The sequence below is a fragment of the Topomyia yanbarensis genome, chromosome 2, assembly GCF_030247195.1.
Source record: "Topomyia yanbarensis strain Yona2022 chromosome 2, ASM3024719v1, whole genome shotgun sequence".
Lineage (NCBI taxonomy): Eukaryota > Metazoa > Arthropoda > Insecta > Diptera > Culicidae > Topomyia > Topomyia yanbarensis.
This window is the reverse complement of record NC_080671.1, coordinates 141,290,734-141,309,553: the sequence shown is the minus strand read 5'-3', so window position 1 is coordinate 141,309,553 and position 18,820 is coordinate 141,290,734. Positions and strand designations below refer to the sequence as shown.

General features: G+C 39.7%; 2 protein-coding genes across 5 annotated transcripts in view; one reads left to right on the top strand and one right to left on the bottom strand.

Moving 5' to 3' along the window:
* LOC131681573 (dedicator of cytokinesis protein 9) overlaps positions 1–18,820 on the bottom strand; it is a 314,839-nt gene that overhangs the window by 231,457 nt on the left and 64,562 nt on the right. The gene's annotated exons all lie outside the window — the stretch shown is intronic.
* Positions 4,682–18,820, top strand: part of LOC131681574 (protein phosphatase 1L) — a 111,187-nt gene continuing 97,048 nt past the window's right edge. Inside the window, exon 1 of the mRNA XM_058962428.1 lies at positions 4,682–5,146. Within this exon, the coding sequence (XP_058818411.1) occupies positions 5,086–5,146 (61 nt within the window). The 5' untranslated portion in view covers positions 4,682–5,085. The remainder of the gene's footprint in view (positions 5,147–18,820) is intronic.

The window sequence follows — 18,820 nt, the reverse complement described above, 5'->3', positions numbered from 1 at the left end:
CCAACGTTTTTCTTCTCTCCGGTGGTAGCCGATTTGATTAGTCATTCGATGCAGCTTCTCACGACCACGTACGTCTGTTATGCACTGCGTCTTACACACGTCTGGCTTTGAGAAAAGCTGCGGCACCCCTATTAATAGGTTTTATCATTAATGTTGATGCTCAATTAAAGTAGTTTTTGAACTATTTAAACAAGTTTTATATAGCAAACAACGTATCGGTAGCAAGCGTTGAACGTTTTCATTCCGATTTATGAAACAAGATTGGCAATCCGTTTAGTAGAAGAAAAGTTATTAAGGTTCAAAATGTACGTAACGCTTTCGCAAATATGCACTACTATCGCTTTCTCGCTCGTTCTCGTGCCGTGCATGAGCCTTTCCTTTCCGTCCGGCTTCTAATGACATAACCAAAACTAATATGCCGGCTTTCCCCCACCAATTGCTCTCGTCAAGCAACCCAATACGAATAATCATAGGAACAAACATGTAGTGGACCTATATATAAACTTTTCATTATTTTATTGTTCGGTTGCTGCACCATATTGACGGCTCTGTGCGGCATGGGCTGAAAATTTTCACTTTTCCGAGTCGTTTTCGAAAGATTTTTCAAAGCACTATTTTTCCGTTGATAATGAATGTCCTACATATTCCAAAATTTAATACAACATTGGTACAAATATTTTCGACAAAATGCCGAAAAAATTGATTAAATCCATTCAGTATAGCAAAAGATATAAACATTCAAAATCTTACATCATTTTTTTTCCGAAATTTTGAAAAGGGGCCCCTATATTGAAAGGTAAGTCGTTAGTCACGACAAAACTCCTTCCCGTGCCAAACGTGGCGAAGCAAAAGTATACACGGTCTCCATAACAACGTTTGTTACACTAACATTCCTTCCCTTCCCCGATGACTGTAATAGCGTGGCCGGCGCCGTTATTGACATTCAAAGTATAGAACTCTCGAAACCTGCACATTGAGGATGGAGAACTACTCCCAGGCCCCATTCGTTGATTCTCTGTGCAATATTGCTAGTTCTGGTCAATCGCGGAATAGCAACTACGAATTTTACGGTCAGTATGCTTACGCTCATATAGTAGGGTTTGCCTTTACTCTCAAAATAGTCAGCCTAATGCAGGCCATTTTTTGCTTCCATAGGAATTTAGACCCACTGACTGGGGGTGGCTGTGGGTTGTAGACTTTTCATCCCCTTGACACACCCACCCCCGCATACCAAAATAAGTTATCAAGAAGCAGGCCCGTGCGCAGAAAATTCTCAAGGGGGGGTTTTGATTTCTTTACGTTTATTTAAAAAAAAGCGTACAGAAACCCTCAAACTTTGAAGATTTTTTCAGAGGCCTGGACCTAGTCTTGTAAACCAAACGACTCTGCTCAACAAATTGGGTAAATGTTTGTTATTGAGAAGGAGTCATCAAAAGACACCGCTGCATAGTGGTCGGAAACCCCAAAAACGTGAACTTAATTCACTAGAGGCCAAACCATCAAATATATTCACAAGGTATCTTTGGACGAATTGGTCGTAAGAATATTCTTCACAACCTGATAAAAATTAAAGTTAGGCATGGCTTACTACGATCAAATTAAAAAAAATTAACTTTTTATGCTGACGAGGTAGAAAGTTGGTGTCTTCGACAAAGTTTTAGAAATGCTCGTAATAAAGAATTTTGTTGAACTAGTTGAACTTGTAGGATTTAATGTTATCGATTTGTAAAGCGTTTTAGTTTAGTTTTTTTTAATATAACTTTTCCACTGTGACTTTTCGTGCAAACCGTGCTCCAGACACCACATAATATTTTTGAATACTGTAAGTAAAAATGCCCAAGTAAAAAAAGATTACAAAATGAGCTTAAAACCTTCTTACCTTTATTGTGCGTAGTCCGGATATTGAAAATAGTGCCTGCTCTCCATCTTAGTTTGCACCTTTCTCTCTTATACGCAGTTGAACTTGGTGTAAATTTTTTTAAAATTCTTCGATAACTCTAAAACGAATGAGTATTTTTACAAGAGGTGTGCGCCGCGCCGCCTATTTCAGGTGAAATTTTTATATGCAGTGTTCAACAATATTTTTACATACAATCTTCAACAATAATTTAATTTTTACATGCAGTCTTCAACAATATTATGTGGTTTTAATACCTCAACATTTGTCTGGAACATCGTTTGCACGAAAAGTCACAGCGAAAAAAGCTATATTAACATGCTAAATTTAAGGGGTTTGCCTAAGAAAACGCTTTATAAATCGATAACATTAAGTCCTACAAGCTCAAGTTGTTCAACAAATTTCTTCATTATGAGCATTCCTAAAACTTTGTCGAAGACACCAACTTTCTACCTCTTCAGTATAAAAAGTTAATTTTTCTGGTTCAATCATAGTAAGTCATGCCTCAATTTAATTTTTATCTTATTGTGGGGAATATTCATACAAACAATTCCTCCAAAGATACCCTATGAATATATTCAATGGTTTGGCCTCTAGTGACGTTTTTTGCATTTCCGACCACTGTGCGTTTCCTGCTGGCTCGTGGTGGATTCGGATTGGTTTGTCGTAGTTGTTAAGCCATCCGACTAAACCTCAACCTCTTGTATCTTGTAATCCTCATCCATCCGGGGCAACCGTTAAGTACTGCTTTAGTAAGGATTGTGTTCTTGCTTATTTTGTTTTGTGTTATGTTTTTATCCACAGCTACTTTTCCTTACCTGCTGTCAAACTTTCGCGATATATCTCACCAGCTCAGGTCTGCTGCAAATATCGTACCCTATTGAGACATGAACCGATCCGGGGGTGTCGACCATAAGAATTTACATCTGTTTACAACCACCTTTGCCGGGTTTCTTATCCTTCTTGGTGCTAGTCGTTCCTATTTATCTGCTAGCGGGTGCTGAGAACTTCTTGGCGGCAGTATTTCACCCTATACCGATGTCCATTTTCGCGATTCATTTCGCTGCTAATCTAACGGAATAATTATCGGCGGTAAAATTTCTCTAGACAACGTTATCCCGATTTTCTCCAACTTCGTGTTTTTCCTCCATAACTGCCGTTGCTAGCCCGCTGACCGACATCTGCTGTCTACTCACTACTTTTGCCAATATTGAAGCTTGTTGAAACGTTAACCGATTATATAAATTTTTAAAAGTAATTCAAAACGCTCATGGTGGGGGGGGTTTGAACACCCAAACCCCCTCCCCCCGTGCACACGGGGCTGCCAAGAAGACACTGTTGAACTAATGCTGTTTAAGCTAATTAGATATGATATATTTTTTTGTTTCAAGTGTTTCAGCGTCGACACGTAGCTCATCAAATTCGTGGATGGTGAACCATTGTATATAGGTGTTCTAAGAATGTTATTTCCACAGTTATATTGTACATAACCAACCATGGAATCATAGTATGGATAAATCAGAAACCACTAGGTGGATAATTTTTTTTTAAATCTTGCATTGCTTAATGGTGAAAACATCATCACACAAACAATACTTTATATCCAAGCATTATGCAAATGAAATCAGCGTATTAAGAGTGCATTTAACCTATCCAGCCTTATATGTGTGAATCACATGCTGTACACATGTTGATCAATTGGACACGCAATCTCCTCTCATGAATGAATCAAATCCTACTCTGTACAATCAATAGTACAGTTAGAATGATTGATCTGTATATACCACTTTACTATATAGTAGAATAAACAAGGACATCAGTTTGTTTACCTTCAAACTCAACAACGGAAAATTTGTTGTTTTATATAATTTAACATTCTCTCGTCGAGATTGTAACCCAATGTTCCGCTTGTAATCAAAAGTTTCCTTCGTGTATGTGTGTGTGTGTGTTTGCGCGTCAGCTCTCGATTTATTAATTCTAATGAGACGGAATTAAACCGAAAGAAAGAGAGCATCAATGTCAAGCTTAGTCACGCAGCCAGTGGTCAGATCTTGAGTACTGATAACGACCACTGGAAATGAGAACTTGTGTTAACAGTTACTTTTGGACAGTTATGTCGAGTAATGTTCAGCAAACATCTTGATCTTGAATGATTTTGGAAATGTTTCTTGAATAATAATAATGATAATAATAAAAAATCTTAATGATTTTACAATTAAAGTTCCGTTTCCGTTAAAATAATTCCACTGTGACCTTCTTTTTACAGCTTCCCACCGTATTAATCCGGTCAGAATTCATGACCACTCCTAACATAGAAAACTGGCGATAGAGTTCAACATTATTGCCACTATCGCTAATCACTTCCGTACCCGCAAAAAAAACCCAGAGTTACCAAATCAGCCAAATTCTTCGTCCATCAGCAGAACTCTACTGGTAACCCTGTACGGCAGGGTCACCGTGTGATGCTAAGATTTTGTATACAAATTCCGTTTGAATTTTCGAGAACCTGAAGCCTTTATCTCGTGTCGTTAAAACATTCGCATCTCGCATCGGTCGGTGATGGTATGCAAACAATACAGGACTGTGCGAATACAGCCGCTCTCGAAATGGTTGACTAGTGTAGTACAGCGGCTGCCTGCCACAGACGGATACGCTCCAATTCTTCTCGCGCCTTGTGTCAAGGAACTGGCCTCGCTCGCGACTGACCAATCCCGATCGGTAGCGTCGGAAGATGTTTTGCTTAGTATTATTTTTGCTGCCTCTCGTCATCGGGTGTACTTAGTAGTGCATTAGAACCTAGCGCGAGCTTGACGTAGTGTTGAAATTATTCTCGGCGGTAGTGACTTGAAGCTTTAGTGCGGTGTGAAATTGTGTTCCCAGGCACAAGTGACCTTCAACGTGCAGTTCGGATACACATTGTACTGCGAGAGAGCGTGTTACTTTCCTGCGGGAATGACGCGAGTATCGAGGACAGTTTTCGCCAGAAATATCTTGACTACGACTAGTGTTGTTGGCATTCAGCGAAGCGTTCGCGAGCATACGCCTGTAGTGACGTACAATAACAAACAAACGAACAGGTCGAGATCTTCGCATTAGATAAGCCGGAGAAGGTGCGACTTTTGAATCAGTGCTCAAGATCAGTCGGTCAGGTCACTACAACAACGGAACCGAAAACCATCCGTAGGAAAATGTTATGTCAGCATCACAATATGCTCGCTCTGCATTCGATCTGCGTGAAGAATGATTTGCGTAAGTGATGTTTAGTTTAGCGGGACCCGGCTGGCAAACAGAGCAATTCGATACACCCACATTATGACCGACAGTCGTCCGCCGAGTATTTGATTGCAGGTTTCCCGTTGAGGTGAATTGTTTACACTTGAAACGACATAGGAACTATTTAGCTAAGTTGCTGTCATGTGCGATTTGTTATATAGTGCCGTCACGTGGCACTTTGGGCACGGATGAAATCTTTTGTTTTTTCTCCCTCTCTCTATTATTCTCATTGAAAATTGAGATAAAAGTTTTGTGTTTGGGCGGTATATTTGACATTTTAGTTACGGGTCATTTCATAACACACTTTTAGCACAACATCTGCTGGGTTCTTACGGAAAACGACAAAAATAGACGCGCCAAATTCCGCGAATCTCTAATCGAACATGCCCTATATTTCCAAAACGTAATAGAAATTCTGATTCATTCTATGGCATACATATTTATAAGCAGTGTTGCCCCAATTCTATCAGCCAGTCGGTGTTTGTGCGAAATTGTTTATTTTATTTTAGTTAGTATATAAGTTCAAATATTAAACAATGTAAATGACGTGCAAAAAAAAATTGAAGGGTTGCGTACATGATACGACCACAGTAACATTAACAATGCAACTTTTTCAAGAACGTGCGATATAATTCGCGAATGAATATGAAATTATCCTACCGACTTGTTTCAGGGGTGGAGAGTATATAGGGGAATTGTGGGTAAAATGCACGTTAAATGTACAAATCAAGTCAATGATTGTTAAATTTAAAACACACTTTACAGAAACCTGACCTGTCAAGTATTCAAAGGATAATGAAATGATTTCTTTTGATAAAAAGCTGTCGAATGTGAAATAAATATTTTAAAAACCAAAATCGGCATTCATGTCTGTCGCTGATGTTAAATTCGGCATGTAGAATATAAGGTCTTTTGAAGTGAAATTTAAATTTTATTCTGAAAATTGTGTTACATCATAGTTATTGAACCTCTTGCAGATACATCACCACAATGAGTAAGGATCAGGACAAAATAGCTCAATCGAAACAGCTGTTTGAAAATAAAATGTCTTAGGGGGTTAACTGAACCGGTTGTAGTGGGGACAATATGAACCATCTTGCCACTCCAAGTACCAAGCCTCAACATTAGTCGGAACGCTAACCTCAAGTTACTATATCTTCACTGTTCTCCAACAGATCCTAAGAATTGAAACGCCCATGGATAACCCCAAGTTTGTAGCTGTGTTTCGATGCCACTGTTTATTACGAATTGTTTTGGTGGTAAAAAGATGGAAATCCATTCATAAATAACAGAGTTATTAACGTTTAAGTGGTGACGTAAAAACGGCACATCGATAGATTTTAGATTTTAGAATGACACGCAGCCCCAGATAGGGCAGTAAGACATTTTCAATGTCGAAAAACTTCCACGCTTGTCATTTATTAAAACTTGCATGACCTGAAGATGACCAAAACATCCTATGGATGATATGGATCGTATCAACTTTTTGTCTGAAAAAACATTTTTCCATTAATTTATATGTGACAATTTCACTCGAAAATTTGAGATGAACATGGATTAAAGATTATTTTTTAATGTGAAGTAATGGAAAACAAATTTTAACGTGGCAGATTGAAAATTCCAAGAACAGTCTACTTTTAGAAACGATATGGGGAAAACAAGAATCTTTTATTGAGTATGGAGAAAAAACCGTTAGTAATTGTGTAGTGCGACGGCTATAAATCCGTTCATAAATTCATAAACAAAAAATCACGATTTTATTACTTCAAAAATACGAAAACCGTGACCACGTTCCCAAAATAATAAATAATAAACCTCATATTCATGAAACTATTTGTGTTTTCGAAAAACTAATTCGATCCAAAAATATACCTGGTGTTACATTCCAATGTTTGGTTGAGTTGTTGTGGTTGTTCCCTGGACATGTTTGGGTTTTGTTATGATTTTTGTTCATAATTTGGGGATACACTAGTTTGTATAAAGTATATCAAATAAAAGAACCGACATTTAGGCGATGTTCATGATTTCAGGAGCTGTGTCGCGATTTTCGTAATTTTTTATTACGTATTTTATGCACGAGGTTGCTATTGGACTATTCCGGAAGAGTAGTGTGATTTATGTTCAAGATTTCAAGACCTTGGTCACGATTTTCCTATTTTCTATTCACGTTATCACAAGTAGAGATGATTTATGTTCATAATTTCAGGATCTTTGTCACGATTTTCGATACTTTAGTCACGAGTAATGTGATTTACGCTCATGATTCCAGGATCTTAGTCTCGATTTCCGCAATGTCTATTCACGTTATCGTGATATTTTATTCTAGAGCTCACTTTCGAATTCGATACAGTATGAACTGGATCATAGAACTGTGACTGATTCGTGATAACTTGTTATTTGAAGTATACTGCTATATCACGAACACTATTTTTGGCTCTATAATGTATTTTTGGTGCTCAGCGCACATTTTGTTTTTTGTCCGGGCATCACATTGAACCTGAATAACGATGTTCGAGGCCCTAATAGTTCTTTTTTTTATGCTGCTCGCAACTATTACTTAGTCATTACATAAAAAATCCGCAAAAAACCGCACAACTTTGAAAATCCGCATAAAAAAACCGCATAACTTTGAAAATCCGCATAAGAAACCGGATAACTTTGAAAATCCGCATAAAAAACTGCATAACTTTGAAAATCCGCATAAAAAACACATAAAGTGTGAAATATTTTTCAATATTAAGAGCCATAGTACTCAAGGAAGAGCAAGAATTTGAAGTAAGAAAGTTTAGAGAGCGTGGAGTAGGGTCATATGAGCAAGCTTAGAGTTTTCCGGCTACTTAACTCTTTTTCTTCTGCAACACAGGGATCAGGATTTTTGGCATTAAATGCGAATCACCTGAGTCTGCGGCATGTCCAGACAAGCGTAAAGTCACTCCGACCTCGGCACCTAACCGATCAGCATCGGGATAACGATTTCGAGAGAAATTTCAACGTCGGGAAATTTCTCCGTCGGAGTAGACTAGGCCCACCGGCGGGGACTAGTTTGAGTAGATCGGGAAGTAGCTCCGGCAGATGCTCGTCGGGGCGCCTGTCAAGTGGAAGTCACCTTCCACCCAGAATCGCAGGACCGACATCGGCATCTGCCCGGGTAGCATCGGTTTTGGAAGATCTTCCACTTCGTCGGAGTAGGAAGATTCTACCATCGGGGACTATTCCGAGTAGTCCGTAGCGAATCGCCAGCTTGAATCATCGGGGCACCAGTGAACCGGACGCAATCCTCCACCGAGAATCGCTGGACTGACCTCGGCATTCTGCCGGACTGCATCTAAAGAAGAATAACGTGTCCGTCAACGGTTGCAGGAGACATTCGTTCGTCGGGGAACTCTCCGCCGAGGTAGGCTATCTCCACCGTCGGGGACAACGCCTAGTAGCACCGAACGCGAGAAACCACCAGGGTATTTGGGGCACCAGTGAACCGGAAGCCACCCTCCAACCGGAATCGCCGGATCGACCACGGCATCAAACTGGTCAACGTAGAGAGGAAGGCATGTAGAATATCATGCCATGCAGGACTGATATGGCGGTTACGAGACAAGTGAAATCTAGCACGACCAGCTAGACCTGGAATCAAGTGAAGTGCATTAGCACGCCTCCCCCCGAAGTAGTCATTTCAAATGGAATCTGGGGGATCAGGCAAATGTCGGACATCTTGGTGGAGTTTAGAGGAATAGGGTTCAGAGTTATCTTCTCTGTTCAGAGTCCCTTACTCTGGCACACGATGGACGAAATCGGTAGTATGGTCTAACTACTGAACGTGTGCCGGGTCGGCGTAAAAGCTTTACCACCAAGTAAAAAAATACACGCTCAGAGACTTTTTTTTCGATCTCGCCGAACTGAGTCGAATGGTATAAGAGATTCGGCTCTGCGGGCCTCGGTTAAAAAGTCTAAATTCCGTCCGATTGCATAAGTTTTATTATGAAAAAGGTAAAAAGGTATTCAGTCATTTTCTGTTTTTATTTTCACTGCATCAAGAACGCTTCTCATATCCTTAACCGAAAGATTAGTTATTTATATTCCAAAACAAAGATTGGTAAACATTTTATGTCTTTTGTTTAAGCATGTGCATTCACGAGGATCTATCTTTCGATAAAAGTCGCTTCAGGTGATACCCTAAAATTAAAAGGAAGCTGCATAAAAAGAATCGCATAACTTTGAAAATCCGCATAACAAACCGCATAACTTTGAAAATCAGCATAAAAACCGCATAACTTTGAAAATCCGCATAAAAAAACCGCATAACTTTGAAAATCCGCATAAAAACCGCATAAAAAGACTTCAGCGTATTTCATGAAAAACTCAAATTTTGTGAAATAATTCATGTGAAAATTTTCTGACTATGTGCAGAGTTGCATGAAATATAAAATGATTAGGGATATATTCTAAATATCACAAACACTCAAGATAGATCATAAATAGTGTACTAAGAATTATGAACTAGTTCAGGAATCTATCAATAATATTTTATGATATTATTTCACGAGCACGAATACTACATTAGCAATCATGAACCAGTTAACGAACACCTTAACAAAATTGTATGCTTTTGTGAACTCTTTCACGGACACACACGGTCGGATGTGACTATTTTATTAGGAATCATGAACCAGTTCACGTTTCCATGAATAAGATTTTATGATCTTGTGAACTATTTCACGAGCACAAATGGTGAGTTGTGACTAATATACTAGAAATCATGAACCAGTTTTCGAATACATGAATAATATGTCATTATTTGTCATGATTAATTCGCTAGGAATCATGAATCAGTTCATGTATACATGAATAATATTTTATGATTTGGGGAACTATTTCAAGAGCACAACTTTTGAATCGTGATAAATATATTAAGATTCATGAATTAGTTCACGATGACTCAAAGAAATCATGAATAATATTCCGAGCCTCGTGAAATTGTTATGTTATAAGGAAATATGTTTAACTTTATGAATTAATTCACAACCGAAAAAACCATATCCTGTTCAAGATGTAATAAATCATGAATAAGTTCACGTCGTATAGTCAGACTCTGAATAATGTTCCTAAATCTATGAAAATTACGAGTCAACTTTTGGTTTTATCAATAATTATTACTATTATTTTTGTTATTTACCAGTTGTGCAATCGGGCTGGCTCTACGACCTATTTCTGCAATCTATGTACATTAACTGTACACCTATCGGCTCACTGTTGCACCTGTTGGTATGTGCAGTGCTATATGGCCACACCTATGACCGCGCACCCGACTTCCCATGAGCGTTATCGCGGCTCAGAGGCTGTTCTTTCATGTTGCTCAGGGATGCATTGTTTCTACACACATCCATACATTCAGAAATACATTCATACAAACTTATCTACTGTTTGGCACAAGTTTGTTGCAGAGAGCATTATCTAGTCTGTCCAATTCTATTGAAAATCATATCCTACCATCCCGTTGGAGTTCACGTCATAGTGGAGAATTTCGCATTGAATCCGCTTCTGTCCCTTCCTAATCTCCTCTTGTCTTCTAGGTCCGAAGCGGATCAATCGACTATGAATAGATACGGTGAAAATGCTAGCACGAACACTTTTTACCTTCATCTTAAAACAGAAATCGATTAAATGGGGTGGAGATAGCGTAGTTGGTAAATCGATTGCCTTGTACGCAGATCACCTGGGTTCAAATCCCAACCACGCACATAGGGTTAGAGATTTTTCTAAAGAGACTTCTCTAACCCGACAAAGAGGCGAATGACCCTAAGGTTAAAACCTCTATAATCAAAAAAAAAAGAAATCGATTATCCCTGTTCTAGTCAATATTGGTGGTTTTTAGGATATGGATCAGGCAAATGCTCATTTTTTTCTATTATCATTGTTCTAAGTAGCTGGGCGGGTGAAGGCATTACAAAATTTCACAAAAAGAATCTCTCTCTATAAAGAATTTCGACTCGAACAGATCATATTGACCCGAAAAGGCTGCTCAGCTTTTCTATGAACTTCTATGCTTGGTCGAGTTAAATAATCATAAAAACAAATCCTGCATAATGGTATAACTCTTAGGTGCCAGTGTTCGCGCGTAAGACCCGGGATTCTCGAGCACTTGCAATGATACACGCGAATTGTTCGAACACGCAAATTAACGCGAACATCAATTTATTTGTGATGTGAAAAACATTAGTTCTGTACTGTGCAGTAGTATATTTCGAACTGTCTGATATGTTTGGTGGTTATAAAGGGCTGACCGTTGAGCAAGTAGATACGAATCAGTCAAAAAAGCCTTTTCGCTCATTTTCCCGATCGTATAGATACAGTGCAGTGCAGTGAGAGCAATAAGTAATAAGTATTGAATACTGTTAGAGATGTTCAAAATTCCTAACTTGATCTCTTTATCTCGCTCAAACATAACCGGCCACCTTGAAATATCTGATTTCAACTTTTAATTCTGTCTTCCCTATCTCCTATCTGTTTTCATCAACTCATTTTGCTTATCTATTATCAGTAAATACTAGGTACAAATCAATTTTTCACTTCTGTTTTGAGTTCATTTCTGTGTTACGATATATACCATGCGCAGTTAATCTTCTTCGATGTATATAAAATTCTTGCTGCTGCTGATGGTACATATATTGGCTCCGTTGACCTTGGCTTAGTTTTGGTTACTGGTCATTCGATGATATATTCAACTGGCTGCTGTCATTTCCCTTTTGTAGTTAGCTGATACAACACTTAATCGTGATCGGATTTCTGGACTGCTTGCTGGCGGTTAAATTGACGGTTGGTTGTGATTAATTTTCATCTTCATCGGGCCTCTGTCGGTGTATCTTTCAGGTTTGTCATAGATGTGTACCAATTGGATTGGTTTCCATTTGCTGAGCTGATATATTGGAACGGTGCGATGTCTCTGACGTATGATGACGCTGTATGTTTCTTCTGAATTAATCATAACGCTGGTATATCGATGAGAGCGGTTGAACTACGATGACAACGGTGGAACCTCTACCTTGCTGCTATCACCAAAAGAGCTGGCCATGCCTTTTGGGGATGACTTCGAAGAGGCTCGAAGATCGAATAGCGCTATTTCAACCTTCGTTGCTGTCATGAATGAATGGGTCTCGAAAATATACCAAACGTTTTATAGGATTTAGTGAGGGATATTGATCGGGGACAGCGAAAGATTCGAAAACTGATGTGTGATATGCCGGGTTAAATTTTGTGCTTGGTACGTTTTATCCGGATCCATTTTTCGCGTATTCTGCATCTTCATCTGATTGTCAGTGATGTACCTCATGTGTTGTTCATTCCGATGCTTGCTAAACTTGTGACAGGTTTCGCTTTTCGACTGTTTATTCTCGAGTGAGCAGTAGCAGGAGCCAATATGGGGTGAACCTATTATACGGATGGAAGCACTGTCTTCAAAATTCGAAACACTAGTTTGTTGCTCTTGAGGATTTGCAGTATAACATAAGTGAACAGTAGCTTGAGCAACGGGTTGGCCTTCATTATATCGACCAGCAACAATCCAACCAAACACTGTTTCTTGTAGAATAGGACCATCATCAGTTGCCTTGAATTTACCGTTGGATAACAGCTCCAAATAATAAGCAGCTCCAATGATCACGTCGATTGGACCAGGTTCATTAAATCCAGGGTCAGCGAGACATTCGGAGTTTGGTAGGCACCATCTGGATGAATCGATGATACTGCTTGGTAGAGGTAAGGTTAGCTTCGGCAGGACATAGAACTGCATCTCCTTCTCGAAAGTTGAAATTGTAGGACATCTTGCACCAACTTCAGCAGACACTAGTCTCGTGGACACACAACGGGATGCTCCGATTCCATGGACGGCCAAGAATGTCGGGGATTCTCTAAATTTCAGCTTTGTTGTGAAATCAGTTGACATGAAGCAGTGCTGAGAGCATGAATCTAGCAAAGCTCGAGCTAGCATCGAATTTCCGAATCGATCTGTGACTCTTATGAGAGCCGTTGACAAAAGAACATTCTGTGTGGTTTGTTTCGGTAGTACGACGTAACTCTGACTGGTAATGTTAGCTGCAGTGGACTGTATGTTTGGATGCAAGTTGGTGTTGGTGGATGCGTGCGCTTGTTGAGTGTGTTCTTCTTGATATTGATTAGATGGTGTTGTTTGCGCCGGTTGCATGGGTGATTCTTCGATCTGGGGACTTAACTGTGAATGTGGAGCGCAGGGTCTCTGGTGGTCAGTGTGCAGCATTGAATGATGTCTCTGTTGGCAATGATGACAAACTCCTCGTTCGCAATGCTGAGCGTAGTGTCCGGGCCGAAGACAATTACGGCACAATCTATTCCGTGTCACGGCTTCGATTCTTTCAGGGATCTTCATCTTCTGGAACTTAACACATTGAAAGGCAGAGTGCCACGTATCACAGCAAAATGGACAAGTGTTGGATGTCCTGACGATGGTATTGCAGACTGATGGCTTGAATTGTCGTTGTTCTGGTACCGTTGTTTTTGATGGGGCAACTGATTGTAATACTGAACAATAACTGCGCAGAAACCTAATAACATCTTCATAATGTGGAACCGATTTACTGTTGTGATGAGTCTCCCACTGTCGTAGCGTGGATGAGTCTAATTTAGAACATACCATATACGCCAAAATTGTGCTCCATTCAGTTGGATTCTCTCCTATCTTTTCAAGCATCTGAACGTTCTTCTCAAACTCACTTAGTATATGATTCAGTCCGTCGTACGTTTCTCGTTTCAGTGGCTCCAAGTTGAACAGAACATCGAGATGAGTCTTTACAATCAACTTTTTATTTTCGTAGCGCATCTCTAGGGTCATCCATGCAACAATGTAGTTAGCAGCAGACAAATCGATGGAATTTATTTCCTGCAGAGCCTCATCTGCCAGTGAAGCTCGGAGGTATGTGAACTTATCTGTATCTGTTAACTGCGAATTATCATGTATTAAACTTTTGAAGGTGTCTCGAAAAGTAACCCATTCTCGAATGACCCCTCTGAACGTTGGAAGACGAATTTCAGGTAGTTTTACTTTACATAATCCATCAGCACGATGCGAGTCATGAAGAGAGCCGTCGGTAGATCGCACTATGTCGCCTTGGGATTGCAACTGTAACAGTCTCGCTTTTAGATGGCAGAAGCGATCATCGAATTCTTGCATAATATGAAAGTTTTCGTCGTCTAAGTGATCCAGAGCTTCCTTCTTCATATCCGGGTCACTGTTTGCCTGTTTCTCCTTCTCTGCATCTTCCAAAATAAGCTCAATCTTTCCTCGAACCGTGAAAAACTCCTTGGCAGCATCTTCTAGCATTTGTAACCGTACTATGATTTCACACTCATCGCGTTCGTCAGCGCTCCTTCCTAGAAATCGCTCGACTGAGTCCAGCATTCCCAGAAGCTGGCGTTCCCGTTTCTGTAGCGCTCTTAATTCACCGCTCATCTTATGAGACACTGACTTTCACTAAATTGCCCTCCGAAACAGCTGCACTATTCTCCAAAATCCTTCGTCTGTGATGCTGTACGGCCGCGACCTTCTCCCTGAGTTACAAGTTCAGTATGCGATGGCGTCGGTTAGCGTCAAAAATGGAGTTCTCCTTTTGTTCGATGAGACGCGCGCGAATTTCACGAACTGACACGGCTTTTTGCGTCACCGTTTTACAAGTACCCGTGAACCTGTGCTGATAGCATCCGGTTCGAAGGACCAAAATGTTCGCGCGTAAGACCCGGGATTCTCGAGCACTTGCAATGATACACGCGAATTGTTCGAACACGCAAATTAACGCGAACATCAATTTATTTGTGATGTGAAAAACATTAGTTCTGTACTGTGCAGTAGTATATTTCGAACTGTCTGATATGTTTGGTGGTTATAAAGGGCTGACCGTTGAGCAAGTAGATACGAATCAGTCAAAAAAGCCTTTTCGCTCATTTTCCCGATCGTATAGATACAGTGCAGTGCAGTGAGAGCAATAAGTAATAAGTATTGAATACTGTTAGAGATGTTCAAAATTCCTAACTTGATCTCTTTATCTCGCTCAAACAGCCAGTATTGCACTCCTTTCCTGAACTAACCTCATACCCGAGGTCAAAAGAGTCGACAACTAGCAGAATCCACATGTACCCCACCCAAGCGGATTGATCTATCCACTTGCAAGTAGGAGCACAACCAATGAGAATGGACCTTGTCAGTCGAAGGGCCTAGGCCCAGCGCCATCCCGTATAGTTCCTGAACTGTTTGAGCTGAAATTAGATATGTGTTAGTGCTACTTACAGATTTCATTTCAATGATTCAATTCAGTGATAGTAAGTGTCTCATACCCTCTGGTAAAACTCTCTTTCCGCATTTCGACGCCGTCGGTCGATCATCTCATAGAGTCGAAATCTCTCATCGAATCCGGAACTTTACTGGCGCGAATACCAACTAACTGTAGCAAAAAAGACATTATATATCATTTGATACATACTCCTTAATCTTATAATCAACAAAGGCTGGCTGCCGATTCTAATGCAGAAACGCTAGTTATGTCAGAATCAAGAATACGCCAGACAACCTTAATTGACTCCCTTCGAAACCAGTTTGGCTTAACCAAGCTGTAACAAGGGTGGCGTCGTGAAAACTGCCGAATAGGGATTGAGAACCGCTTGAAGCAGCATCTGATGGTGCTTCAAATGTATGTGATCCAAGACTGACTTGGATAGTCCATCGAGCCTAACTTGCATACTTTACTATTACATAACTAGACTCACTGTTCTCCATTCAACAACAACTTTTGATTTTATGAATAATGAATAATGAATAATGTTCATAAAGTTGTGACCTACAGAACAGAATAGAAAATCGATTTGGTGAATATCTCCACTAATAAGAGCGTTATAGGGTGATGAGCTCATTTTCGCCATGTTTCTATTTTCACCCTTCCCATTTGAAGCCGTTGGTTAGAGCAGTGTCTGCCATCTTTGTTCAACGCATTGAGTCAAATGGTAGCGCAACAATAGGGACACTCGATTCGAATTTTCGTTGCGCCCAAACACGAGCATTTCACTGTTTTCAGCGCATTTGTGTTATTATAGTGCTTCTTAACAACGAAGTAAAGCTGTTGATGTAAATTTTTTCGCATTCCATTGATTGTAGGCCGAGACATTAATGAACTAGTGAGGCACTCTGCTTAGTATGGTGAAAATAGGCACTTTACCCTATATAAGTTACTGAATGAAAATTGAACATAATTATAAAACACATGATTTTTGTTCATTGTCCTGTTTTCGTGTCGTAAAAACGTGATTGTTCCAGAATTTATGGCGCTTAATTTACGATTTTGGGAACATTTTTTTCGAGTGGTGTTGGCTGTTGGTTTGAAGGTACTGGATGCCGCTTTTGAAGCTGTGATGGTATTGTTGAGTATATTTGTGTTTAATTGCGGTGGATTAATTTTTCGTAAGATTCAACTGAGAAAGCCTTAAAAGCGGCCAACTTTAAAAACGAAAAAAGCAGATGTTTTCGCTACGCTTTAAACAACCTTTGTCTAGTCTAGTCTAGTCTACACATACACAGCCAATACATGTAGGGATCCTGGAAAATTGCAAACGTTCGTCCACAATTTTTCTTGTCATTATTAATGTTTGTGGCACATATTGAATATGACATAAGCATTAAAGCGGCCAGGCCAACTGTGCAGCGTACAAAATAAAGATGATTCAAAATTATACGGCAATCAAATTATTCATTCAATGAATAACTTAATCAACGGATTATTTTGAACCTTGAATAAGGAAGAAACGTGGACAACCGTACACAACCGTTTCAATTTGGTGGGGGTTTGATAAATCGTTGGGAGTGACTTTGCTAAGAGGGTTAATGTCACTCCTTTGGTCCTAGCTTCCTGGGATGGGACAGAAGTATTTAGCCCTGCCCTGGCTAATGAGCCAGGGTTATAGCGCCCTTACTCGCTCTCTGAAAAAATAGAGAAAATTGGCGAAATCGGTTAATTAGTGGTAATATAAACAAAAAATCGCATAAAAATACAAACCAACACAACTCACCTTCGACAAAAATCCATACAGGACTTCTATGTCCTAATAGGCAGTACAGGATCACGAAAACAGAAACCTTCCGCGTTCGTTGAGCGTTGGCGGAAAACACAAATAACTGTACCGTATATTTCACAATTGGCTAAACCGATACTAAAAATCGACTGGGAAGTCATTGCCTCTGAATACTTCAGAAACCTTTTTTCACAAAATTCAATGAATTTTGCTAAATATTTCTCAATTTTTAAGATGTCATGAGTTGTATTACACAACTTTTCAAACGATTAAATACTACTGAATCGTGAAAAAATGTATCAAAATAAGACGAAATAAAATCTCCTTTTGGGGTACAAGCCCACGGAATGTCATACAGATTTTGTCGAATGACGGTGTCTGAAAATTAAAACATAATCGGAACGAGCTCACCAAACAATGCAGGGTCCAACATCAACTATCTTCTATACGGCATCCGTGATGTGTGACAGCCACGCTTTTCTTCGTCGGTTCTGACAGCTGCCCAAGTGCCACTGGTACGGTGATAAGATACTTCGTCCGGGCAACTTCCGCAAAAGAACCACCGATGCTGACAAATTTGCTGGATCCGACTGGAGCTCATGTGGTTCGGCTTCGGTTGTGTATAGATGATGATGTAGATGGTAGGACGTTTTCCTAATGCTGCTCTTGGGGAGATTTCCGGCGGAATGCCATCCGCATCACCTGGTTTATCGGTAGTCCAGGGTTAGCCCCAGAATTCCAGACACGGAACCACATTGGTGGGTAGGAAATCCATTGTATATTCCACTTGCCACACAGCTACAATTATATATATTTTCTTGTCTTGAAAAATCTTGGAGTAACGGTTGGAAAAATGCCAGATTGAAAAAAACACAACTGATCACACCCGCCTACTCAGTTCCCTACGCTTTAAACAACCTTTGTGAAAGAAAATTAATATATTCTGGGCATTATTAATCTATTCTAGGCATTATTAGAATACTACTGACTGAAAATTTTGCCGATGGAGTCCGCTTATTTTCGTTTTTAATCATATGCCACATTTCGAGGCTTTCTCAGTTGAACCTTAAAGGATCCTGTGTTTGGTTTCCCATAATGTGTCGTCTGATTACAGAAATGACACCTATTAATTTGTCATTGATATGTGACACCGTTTCACACTTTTTTCTGCCGAATCCCAGATTTTTTTTACGATTACCGAGATTTGAACAGACGAGCACTTTGCAAATATGTACACTTTTAGCTGAGATCTCAGTAATAGCTGCAATTATTTGCTGAGATTTGGGAAATGTTTCGCACAAAATCAGCAATCAACACTTTTCTCGTTGTTAAGAGAAGTTGCTTTTCGAGATTTGTTTTTTTGAAGGGAAAGACACGCCCTAGTTTGTACACACGTTTGAGAAGCTCAAATTTCATAAAATGACGGAGTTTGGGGTCTGAAGTAACTCGTTACTGTAGTGCCTAATTAGCCAATAAAACCACAAATATTTTCAATTTACACATATCTTCTATTTGGACCTAACTGGAGATATTCGTGAAATCGTAACATTTTTCCATAGTTTTCTGGAAATT